Here is a 12,601-nt window from a genome sequence, read left to right as displayed (position 1 = left end):
GTTAGGGTTGCTGGAAATGGTATTTGTTATAAATGTTTTTTGTATTTTTTGTAGTCGAAGGCAAGAGCTAAGCGGATTATATAATGAATCTGATTTTAATTAGGTCGCTACTGGTCATAAACAACTACGATGTCAGACATATCATGCCCGTTAAATTTTTAAGTTTTCGACCAAGAAACAGAAAGCGTCGATCCTCCGATATATTTTGAATATCGAATCAAAATAAGGACCGAGAATATCTAATGGTTTAATTTTGATGCTTTCGCTAAAGTCAGAACCTATATAGGTAATGAGAAAGATTCATATTATATATGATGTTTTAGTTGGTGAAAAAAAAAATTATGGTAAAACGACTATTCTATGAAATTTATAGCAATGCAACTTGTTATTGTCGTTCAAACCAGTGGTAACCACCGCTAATAGATCCCCCAACCCCCGACTAGTACGCTTAAACGTGGTCAGGGCGGGAAATGGGTAATATTTGTCGCGGATCTTTTTACACTGGATATTGGTATGAAATAAATTCCTTTTCCAAGTTTTCCGTTGTCATAAAAATTGCTGTTAGAGATTATATAACCAAGTTCAATTAGAAAATGTTTTTCGTAATGTAAGGAAATCTAAGAAGAGGTATCAATCAGTGGAGAAGAGTCCATATAACTCGATTCCTGCCAGCTTCTCTTTATATAGAATTTATGTAGAATCTACTTATCATTAGAACGATTTGTAGATAGCATTTATGCATATTAGTACCTATATGTTGTGACGGGTTCCTTTTCGGAAAATTTCACCTTTCGCCACTGGTATCAATATAGATATATTTTTTCTAGACATAGAAATTATAGCTGAACGTAAGATAATGTGCAATGAAGTAAGAAAAGAGATGTTAGTTGCTAAAATGATTGCGGGTTGCGTGATAACTTTGTCGGTGCAATATTGTGGGTAGGAGGAAGTACTCGTGTCAATAGACTGTTCAGTAGCTTAATGAGTAGAGGTAAGCACTTCCAAACTTTTGGTTCGAGCTTTCAAACTTTTTGAACAACATTTGACCCCAGATCGCGAGTCGTTGAAGCAGGTCTGGTTGACGGGTTTTTCGTGGTCTGTGATTATACTGACTATGTTTTGTAGTTGCATTGCTTGCGTGTTACGATCAACGCTCTGTAACATAAACTCTAAAATACGAGATCACAACGGGACAAACCTGATGATATCATAGGCTAGGGGATGTGATGAAAGCGACCGTCGATTTTCTCAGGAACTTTAGAAACGTCTCAAAATAAAAAGAACGGTGTGCTCCAGTTCAATAATTATTGGCTATAAAAATCCGCATGATTACGCAATCTATTAAAACCTCTATTTTGCCGTTATTGAATTTCGTTTGAACAATAGGCTTGTTTATATACGAAAATCTGACGGCGGGGCCCTGAATTTCCACGTCACCGACACTCACCCTGTTTCATAAGATTTTATTCCCGATAGGCGACAGACGGGTTCATCATATTACGGGAAGGCTTAAAGGAAATCTAGGCAACAGTATCGTCTCTCTCTAACAAATCGAAAATGAAAAAAAAAACACACACTCACGCCTTTATCTCCGAAGGGGTAGGCAGAGGCGCAACAGGTGCACCCACTTTCCGCCGTATGCATGAAAATATTACATTAGGTATATATATGTTCACACAACCGTTCAAGCCAATGACGTCTCTATTGACCATTAAACAGTTGGTTAGCGTCGATATATGTATTCCTCAAGTGCAAGTCTTCGCTCATGTTACTCGCCTTGACCCTGCATCGATTGGAAGATTAAGCCTTCATTACATCTGTATAATGGCTTTGGATTTGAATAATGGAAGCGATTTGCCGACGGCTTTGTTAACGCTGGTCTGGGTTAGTCTTATATAAAATTAGAGTGAAATGTATGCAAAAATACATAGACACACTCACGCCTCAGGTCTTTTATCCCGGATGGGGTACGCAGAGGCGTAATTAGTGCACCCATTTTTCCGCTACGTGAATTCCGTTCTACGGTGTGATGGCAAGCCTGTTGCCGTATCGGGCACAAATTCCATATTCCGGGTTGGTACTGTGTAGAAAAATCTAATATAAACACAAATTGGTTCTTAAATAAATTATTAGTGCAGAGCCTGAATACAACAGGAAAGGTTAAAAGACGGAAGATTTAAGTTTTATTTTTGGTTTCCTAATTACAGTATAGGTATTTTATTAGGAAAATTCGACTCTTTATTTACTCTAATGGAAGGCCCGTTCACACGTTCACACGAGTTATAGCTGTTGTATTCTGTCACGAATGGTAGCGTAATTATAATAATTGTGCAACCTGTGATGATCGGGATTGAAATGAAATAATTTATAAAATATTAAACATTATTTAGATTCAGTAAATTTTCACTCTACTACCATGTTGGAAAACAGAAATAAGAGAAGAACGGGCAAAAAAACGTTGATGTAGCTCTTTTCAAAATCCGTTCAAAAGTATAAAGTAAGGACGATCATTTAGTTTTTATTTTGTTTAAAAAGTTAAATGAAGTTTGTTTGTTCATTCATGGTCTGATTCCAAAAAGGGTGAATTGCTTGAATTGGGCTTTGAGGCTGATTTCCTTTGGAGCTACTTATTACAAAATGGTCTTTTAGTAGCATATTCTCTCGGGGATAAAGAAATACATTTCCATACATTAACCTTGAACAACCCTCAGAAAACGTGAGTTAATAAACCACTTTTATTTAACACAAGAATATATAACTCAGTTCGCTCGAGTGAAAAGCGACGTTATCTTAATGTATCTAAGTTCAGAAACCTGCGAAGTTCATTACCATAAACTAAAGGTAGCGGTGAGTAATTGTTTTCGACTAAGTGGTTGGCGTTTCAGAATCAAGAAACACCCCTATGAATTGTTAAACCATGTTGCGTGGAATTCAAATGCCAATGAACCGCGCTTACGTCAGCGGTGGAAGATATACCCTTCTGAAACGATGTTTAACTTTACTTAATGCTTCGTCCATAACAGTTTCGAGATAGCGGTCACACTTGGCAATTTATATGAGACATAATAGTCAAAGGATAAAAGACATGGTTTATCTTTGTTTCAAATATTGCTAATATTAAATCAGAAAATTTCGTATATTTTTCAATATTAAGATAGTAGGAATTGGGTAAATTATTCATAAACTAACTTTAGAATCATAATGCTCTACACAGCGTTGAATTGCAATCCTCTTCCTAAGACGGTTTCATGATATGAAGGTAGAACTGAGGCCGCAAAGCCTTTCAAAGAGAAACACTAACGTGTGCACTGATGCATGATGACAGAAAAACATTATAATGGTACACACCCAGACGGACTTTATCAGTAGAACAATGACGAATAAATTAAGTTTATTTTATAGACTTAATTATTAATTTGACAGCTTGATTTACAAGTCTGGGCTTTAAAATGTTTTATTTAAATGTAATCTTTAAATTAAATGACCTATGGAATAATAATTTAAGCCTTACGACCTTCTGATCTCACGCAATGTTATTCGTAGAATTGTAATATTTAAAGCATGTTCTTATAAGGAAATTTGTGAATTATCAATTTGATACCGTGATTTTTTTTGTTCGATTTCCTGAAAAAAATCTTAAAATTCCAATATCATTAGTTTTGAAAACATTATAGGAACTCTTGCAGCATTAATTAGTATAAGTTCTGTATTGAATTACCTACTTATAATATTATCTGTATAGACTATACCTACTCTATGTCATCAATGGTAAGAACGAATACTGGCTGCTGGTTAATTAGATTTTTATTTTTTTAGAACGCTTTCTCTTGGCTCCAGGGTAATGTCCCAGAAGAGATTATTTGCTTAAAGGATCCTACTTAAAAATCACTTGGTATTAAACATTGCTTACACATATCAGCTTAAACCTTTGTCACTGAAAAGTTACGTAGATAAGTAACAAGTACTTCTAAAATTCGTTGATTTGTCAAAATTATCCGTTACAATGTCTCAATATTAAAACTTAATGTCATTTTCAAATTTGGTCAAATGTAACCTATCCTAAATATCGGTTGCAAATCCCCACAGTCGATAGCGGTAAGATGCTGACAACAGAACAATTCGTTCGACATTGCTATCTACTAAACGTGTAGCCATAATTGTTGAAACATTATTTTTAATACGATGCATAAACAACAATGCATGTGTCAAATAGACTAGTATAGCGAGGTATCGTGTACCATGAGCAGCACACGCGAGATCATTATCACGTGAATTATAACCTGCTAATTAGAAATCAGCTAAGTACAGTAAGTCTGTTGTGGCGGGTCCTGTATAATCCGCCGAACTAAAGAAGTATGTAGAATAGAATACTTGTAAAATGATTAATTCCTTCGTAACCGAATTTCGGCTACGGCCGCCAATCTCAAGGGATATCAGCTAAGTGCGCGGAAGATATTATAGTGCACAAATGTGTGCGCAGTATATAGGTGTACTCTCTGTTTCTTCACCCTCATAGTCCAGTGAAACGGCCAACTGACATGACTGGAGAACGATCAGGCAGGCGCAGGACCGACGGCTTCACTGGCTTTCTGAGGCACGGCGGTATCGCACCGCTAACTTCCTTACTCCGAGTTGCGACTGAGTAATTTTTTTAAGATAGAAAAACCCAATTATTTTGGCCCGACCCGGGATTCGAAACCAGGCACCTAGGACGGTTGTTGGACTCGTACCGTCTACAATTACAACTAAATTCAATTGAGGCAGTCAATTTGTAAATATGAATACTAATGAGGTATAAGTTTAATCATAAACGTCTTACGTTTTCATAAAGAGTAACTCCTCTTCGCTCGGTAATAAGTCTCTAGGTGGCAATTTAACCCAGACGATGTCTCACACAGAAGAGATCGTTGATCGGCACTAGCAGATCAGCGAACGCACCAAACCGTTATAGTAGTCCGCGTAGCCGTGTCTATATCTATTATCTGGTTCCAAACAGGCCAGCAAAATTGTGTCGATTGGCGAGGGTGATTATCATCCGTCAGTGGCCATTCTATAGACTTCACTTCGTCTACCATCAGGTGTCGTGGGTCACTTTGCCCTTTATAAAAAATCTATCTATCCAATGCCACGTCTAAAAGCTTTTCAATTCAGACTTCGGTGGTAATACTTTTACAAAGATTACACGTCGTAAAGTAATGTGGGCGTCAGACAGTATGTACGCAACGCGGCGCGTGATCCTAATGTTTACCTAAACTGTAATCGTCTGTAATCAACGAATCTGACCCACTTTATACTTCCAGTTTTAAGGTCAAGTTGACTGAATAATTTACTATACATTAATTACTTGTTAAGGGAGGGAGGGAGTGATTTAAAAGATTGCAGCATTTACTTTATTACAACATTTACTGATATTACGTAATCAAAAAGAAGTTCAAATATTGGGTTTTACGTGGAGATAGTAAATAAATATAAAAATAAATTTAAATTTAGAATTAATAGCCAATACATTAGAAGTGATATTCTGTCGTGGTAATCGAGAGGGCAGTAAGTCAAAGGCGGCCAATTTTTTTATTACTGATTTGGAATGTAACTTAAACGAATTTTCTTCCTATTAAGGTTCCATACATCTACGTACATTATTAATACATGTTCTTGTTTTATAAACAACAGTAAGAACGATAATCTAGTTAATCATGTAATAGACCAGAATCGCCTTTTTTTTATTTACTGCCCTCAATTACCACGGCAGCACTGTAGAGCGCCTAATCAGCAATTATAGAAGAAAGATACTTTTCAAGCTTATGCAAAAATTATATATAGCACACGGTTCTAATTATATCGTGAACAGAGACTGCTTAGTAATAATTAACAAGTGATACTTGCTCGTTTAGAGTGGTGATAGTCTAGTTGGGAGTTGAATGTATTGTCGAGACGAATGTCCGCAGGTTCAACACAAAAGGCATACATCTTTGACTTTGTATTCTTTATGAATTATCGCTTGCTTTAACGGTGAATAAGAACATAATGAATAAACTTGCATACCTGAGAAGTTCTCTATTAAAATTTTGAGTGTATGTAAAGTCTGCCAATCCGCACTAGGCCAGTGGCATAAGGCCTTATCCCTCATACATACTTTACAGTACTGATATTACTATTTCTTGCTCGTATGCTTGTCTATGGTATAAAATACAAGTGAACATTCCGTTGAGTTAGGTTTTATTGTGGTTATCGTTAATTTTCATGGTTTCGTGTCGAATCACTGTTCTAAAAATAAAATAAGTAAATTAATATTCTGTGTAATTAAGTTTATAATCTTTTATTGTGGTGCTTACGTAATATTAAAATATATTGTTATCGAACCTTGGTACAAATATTTTTACATAACCATTTTTTATATTAGCGAATACCCATTTATGGCGGCCTTTGTATTTGGTAGACTTATAACTAAATAATTCTTATACTCTTGTTTCATAAACATTATTGTCAAAAGAGCTGATGATATATTTACGGAATCTTCCGATGCATAATAAAAGTAGAAATAATTGCGTATTGGAACAATAACTTCCTTGAAACGGCAGTCATTACAGGTTATAAATCATGGAAAATTACTGTACAATCAATACGAGGGGAGCCTTTATTGCATTTACAGCTATATTATGTAGTATTTAAGAAGTATTATTGTGTATTTTATATGATTAGGCGAAATGGGATTGGTAAGGTAATTTGTAAAATTGGTAGGGCCCTAAATCATTATTGCACACTAATGGAATATTTTAAATACCCACGCATTTTACATTAAACACTTATAATCATCACTAACCTTCTATTTCAATTGTATATTTAGGTTAAATGTATTATTTGACCCTTTAATATACTGAAGGACAGTAAAGATATTTCGCCATAGCGTTAATGGTCCTCAATATGTGTAGTTAAATAGAGGGCTCTTCTGCACTTATGATTTATTACTTTTTGATAAATTCGGCATTGGCAGCATTTCGAAAAGCCTTAGAATTCATGATGTGATGATTGGCAGAATGGTGTTGTGTAATTGTGTCGACTGTTGAGGGGTAATCATATCTCGTCTGTCGACATTCTGGACCCCACTCCACTTACCATCAGGTGCAGCGGAGTCACTTTGACGTGCTCGTCAATAAAACGAATAGGAGGCGAGATATCTTTTTTACTTAGCAGTTAGTACGTTAGGGATTTAAGGAGGATTTTATTTGCATTTATGCGCCTATCATCTTGAATTATAAAAGTGGGAAGTATCGGCTTGATAGCAACCACAGTAAATATAATGAAATATCTGGCGTACTGTAGTGCATAGTTAGCCAAGTCGCGGGCCGGGGTCCAAAAACCTCGCTTACGGTAGTGGCTTGGTTAGTTGTCTTGCAGTCCGCGGTCAGTCAGTAAAGCTCAGGGTACATTATAACGATGCTAACCTAGGTCGACGTAATTCCGACTACATTAGACTGACGCGGTTTTTTGTTGGCCGACATTTTACTCGGTCAACATTATATTTAAGATCTAGTGTAGTCATTTTGTTGGGTCATAATAAAACTGTTCTGACATCCTTCCTATAATTTCAGTGTACTCACAGAAAAAGGATATAAACAGATTTAATAGGTCCATCTTAATATCTATTATTCAATGGACTGAGAGTTTCACATTACACTATTAGCGCGCGATTGTTTGCATGCCGTTGCCATGGCGACGGTATCGTCACATCTCGCCGTTGGAAATAACTATGATTCGGTCAATGGGTCGTTGATCCTTCGCGGATTTATGTGCTCGTAATTTTTAGGTGCTCTTTCACCTTCAAGCGTTATATTGGTAATATTGTATAAGGTCACGCGAATGAAGGATTGAATATGGTTGATGTTAAGTATATAGAGGTATATGAGTAGGCCTTATATATACGAACGTTCCATTGGTTCTGCGCCTGATCTCTCTCCGGTCAGGTCGGATTGTCGTCTCACCGGACTATGTGAGTGAAGGAACAGAGAGTGCACCTGTGTATTGCGCACACACTTGTCCACTATAATATATCTTGCGTACTTGGCTGATCTCCGTTGAGATTGACCCCCGTGGCCGAAATTCGGCTTGGAGGCTTCGTTAATTCATTTCTATCGCCAAACAATATGCAAATACTGCTTGGGCTGAAGAAGTCAGTGTAGTGACTGAGCATTAGGACTTCACATTTATCGTCTCAGTGTGACGTGAAGGACAGTGCCACGCCGTTAGTAATTCATTGGTGTTGGTATGTTTATAGGCAGTCATGACGCCATCAGGTGAGCGACTTGCTCGTCCCGTCATTAAATTGATTGTTTATAAAAAAACAAACATACCTGTCATTCATAAATAGACTTAGATATAATGCTTTCCTACTAAGACGAGTGTGATTGTGTTGCCCTTATCAATTACGAGAGACTTAAAGAATGAAGTGTTTAGATGGTTTGACACGTGGCGAGCGTTGCGTACGTGATTAAGTATTTATATGCTTACTCTCCTGCATACAATAGGAATCAGTGCCTTAAAAAACAGACTCGGGACCCTAGACGGAGCAAAAATGAAACTGACAGGCGGAGCCAAAAAGCTCCCTGGTTTTAACAGTTTCGTAGGTCAAATGCTAAAAAAGGCCCTCCAAGGCACCAAGTAAAGTCCCAGGTTATTGTTCAAATCACCTCAATGAGGCACGAATATAAGTATAGTCGATGGTATAGCTCCAGTTATTTAGGATAAAAACCTTCTAAGAGATTAGGCGTATCTGAACCTTTAGGTATCTCTACACTATTACTGGATTTACAGATTGCATGACTAATACTTCTCAAATATTGTTACTTGTCCTTTACATGTATTTCAGTCGTCATTCGCTTGCGATTAGATACCCTCCTATTATTTTGGCTTCAATTTTGCTACGTCAGAACATGAGCAATTATAGCTCTCTTGAGTTTTGTATTTGAATAATTCATAATCATATTTCATATTAATTTATTTCGAGGAAGCCATTTGTTGCCATTCGATACTTTATCTGGCTTTGTGCTAACATAACGTGCAGTGGAGACACTGCCTTGGCATAATAAAAAAAAATCGTTGCGGTTTAAAGACAGCTTAGTTTGTTTAGAGATTCGATCATGCGTGCCATTATCGATTGTGATTTATAGGAGTTGGAGTTAAGAGGTGATAGGGGGGTAGTTTCAAAAAGATTAATGACTAATTCAAAGACTATCTACTTTTAAGCAAGTCTGGTCAGTTACACCAGGCCTGGGAATATATTTCTTTGTCTAAATATGTCTGGCAATGACTAGATATGTTCTTGGATTGTCAGTGCATGTTCTAGTGATAACTGTAAAGAAATAGAAACAGTTGAATTACATGCGAAATCATATATGGTTGATTCTGCTATTCGACGCTAGATGGCAGTGTACACGGTAAAGTAATGTACTACAGGTTGTTTACATAAAACACCGCTCTGTTCAGATTATTTTTATTTGCTTAATAATAATTAATTACACATAATACATAGAATAAAAATGTTGTTCTTAAAATTAAGAGTTCGTCACTGTTGATACTTACAAAGTAAACATTTAATTTCTTTTTAATTTTTATTATTTACAGAAAAAAAAATATAAAACGAAAAAAAAGTATTCGAAATTTAAATTGAGTTCCAAAGAATTTGTATAAAATGTCTCTCAAACAGAGGTATGTGCAGAAAAGTAAATGTAAACATAATACTTATTTAATTTAATGCATTTATTTAGACTAGGTATCCTTTTATTGAATTTTAAATAACTTAAGCAAACTTTCATTTATTAAATATTACGTGAATACATTTAATAATTTCTGCGTTCGCCTGATAGATGGCGCTACTCGCTACTATAAAATGATTCTGCCGTATTTTTTTTGTAGTATTAGTAAGTATAACTTCCTTAATTTAAACACTTTTAACTGTTTTATTTTTAAATAGAAATAGTTCAAATACTTGATAAATCAAATTGAAATTATGTTAAGTAAGAAAATTAATAACATTTTTATTTAGTTTTTACGAATGTAAGAAAATGCATTGTATTTATCATAAAATCAGGTTTGTTTAATGTAAATTTATTAATATTACAAATAATTACCTCTTTTTTACTCGTATGTAAGAGAGTAAGTACTTAAAACTGTCGATACTTATACAAAAACATTTTATAAATGCGAGGATTAAAATATTGGCAGTTAGTAATTACATTTAGTTTAACTAAATAAAACAGATTGGAACGTAACTTACAAATAAACACGAAATGCCAATTATGACGTACGACACTTTTTTAATTTGATTTTTTAAAATAAATATACTTAAGAATCGATGAGAAAATGTTACTTTTAAATTGTTTTTAACCTAATTATATATTTATTTTGTAATTCTAATGTTTAGTATAGGTTGTAGCATAGATCTAGATGATTAGAATGCCTAGGAGTTAAGGTATTTCTTTCCGAAACATCGATTACCTCGATATAAATTTTATTTTATTGTTTTAATTTTCGATATTAGCTATTTTATGACACAACGACGTGCAAGTAACTATAGCGCGTTAAGTTAAATTGAAAGTTATTACACTAAATGGACACAAATATAGGTCTAACCACACTCAGACACACAAGTCTTATGTCGTACAGTCAGCAACAAAAGTAAATGAACATATTAAAAACTTCAAAACGCTACATGTTAGCTTGAATCGAGGTCTTCTCTCTCTCTCTCGTCTCTTTTCTGTTCATCTCAAATGAAGTTAACAAAATTAAGTTTATTTTGGTTAAGAAAAAAAGATTGTTGATATAGACACAAGAGTTTAAAGACGAGTTGATTTGTTCAGCTATTTTTGTAGCTGACAAAATAATTTATAAGCGATAACAAACTCAAAATGGCGGATCATACAAACATTGGTCTCTTATTCGGCGACCGGCTTATGAGCCGGTTTGTCCCGTAAATATGAACCCATTGTCACACGAAGCCTTTGGTACTCTGAGAGACAATCATTACTCTGTGGTCGACAGGCATGTCTAATCATTAGATCTATGAGTTTTAGTTCGTAATCTAGATTAAATATTATAATTTTCTGATGTAATCTTACTGACTAGTTTTTCATAAATACAATAGCTTTGCGTTCCTATGTATTCTATTATCAGGAGAAATACAGTGGAATATAGCAACTACTTATATTAAACGGATGGGGCATAAATTATAATTCACTCAGTAAAATGTACTATAACGCATACTGTTAGATGCTGAACATGTGATATGAGAATATATTTAGTAGGTCTGCGCCAAAGTTGGTGAGATCCACTAAATACATGCGAAAATAGATTTTACAGACATGGTAACTAGTTACACATTCAGAAAATACTCACTGGGTCGTCAGTTAAATTATGATTACATAAAATACAATTATAAAATCTTAATACAATTATACACGTAACATCACAAAATTTTCGTCACGTTCTGGCAACTCTAGAGTATAAAGAGGAGAAGAACACAGCACTTCATACACAATATACAATTTAATCTTACTCATAGTCCACTCATTGAATCAAACGCGTCTCAATGACACCACAGTAAGGACATTGAAATCGGTAAATGTGTACAAAGGGAGAAGCGTTAGTGAAAGCGAGGGTTAAGTCGAAGGGAATTCGAAGCGAGATACGAGAATAAAGGAACTTATCACTAGGAATTCACGAACGTTTCCGAATGTTGCCGAATTTGCACGAAGCAGTATTAACCAGCGCCGCGGGTGGGTCGGGGAAGGGCGACAGGGGCGGGCGGCGGCGGAGGCGGCATGTCGAACTCTTCCACGATGATCTTGGGGTGCAGCGCGCTGATGTTGTTGTTGACGGTGTAGGTCCTAGCGTGTGCTTGCGCAAGCGCCGGCCGCGGGTCGTTGGAGAGCCAGTCGTCCTTGTCGCGAAGGCGGTTGCGTCTGGCGATCTGCTTGTCGCGCATGTGCTGTAGACGCGCTAGGTGGGTCTTTATCTGCTGGGGACTGAGACCGGTCTTCCCCGAGCGCAGGAGGTTGGCGTTGCGCTGGTACGAGCCTTCGGGGTCGCGCCGGTTCCATGTGTAGCTGGAAAATTTAATATATGATAATTATTTGTTAATTTTATCTACTTCAGGAAATATTTATTTAACGAACTTCTTAGGCATAAACCTATGGATGAACAAGGGTTCGTCTTTAATATATTATACTATGCGGTATTGAATCGTGAAGTACAAGGACGGAGATCGTTTTTTTAAGAAAAAATATTTTTTGAATTTGTAGAAGGGACTTAGAACATTAGTTGTACAATATTTTATAAGACGAAGCAGTAATTTTCGCATATACAACTTTCCATATCTTAAATTAAAATATTTCGTATATCAGAACCTAATGCTTTGAAATTAACTTATCTTCAAAACTCACAAAGCATGTAACGGCCATACAATTCTGCCTGAACTATTCCCAACAAAACACATTAAGAGATTTTATGGTCTTCATATATCAATCTAATTGCAACGAATTCCATTTCGTTAATAGACAAGAGGGTGAGTAACAAAGGCTCTTGAGTACTTTATCTTCATCCTCGCTGT

The 12,601-nt window shown here is 35.8% G+C and overlaps 1 protein-coding gene across 1 annotated transcript in view; it reads right to left on the bottom strand.

Annotated features, from left to right (window-relative positions):
• Positions 1-9,473: 9,473 nt before the first annotated feature.
• Positions 9,474-12,601, bottom strand: part of LOC115453712 — a 157,924-nt gene continuing 154,796 nt past the window's right edge. Inside the window, exon 7 of the mRNA XM_037443093.1 lies at positions 9,474-12,098. Within this exon, the coding sequence (XP_037298990.1) occupies positions 11,753-12,098 (346 nt within the window). The 3' untranslated portion in view covers positions 9,474-11,752. The remainder of the gene's footprint in view (positions 12,099-12,601) is intronic.

The sequence above is a fragment of the Manduca sexta genome, chromosome 26, assembly GCF_014839805.1.
Source record: "Manduca sexta isolate Smith_Timp_Sample1 chromosome 26, JHU_Msex_v1.0, whole genome shotgun sequence".
In the NCBI taxonomy this organism is placed as follows: domain Eukaryota; kingdom Metazoa; phylum Arthropoda; class Insecta; order Lepidoptera; family Sphingidae; genus Manduca; species Manduca sexta.
Note: the sequence above shows the minus strand (reverse complement) of the source record. Positions and strands in the feature narration are given on the sequence as shown.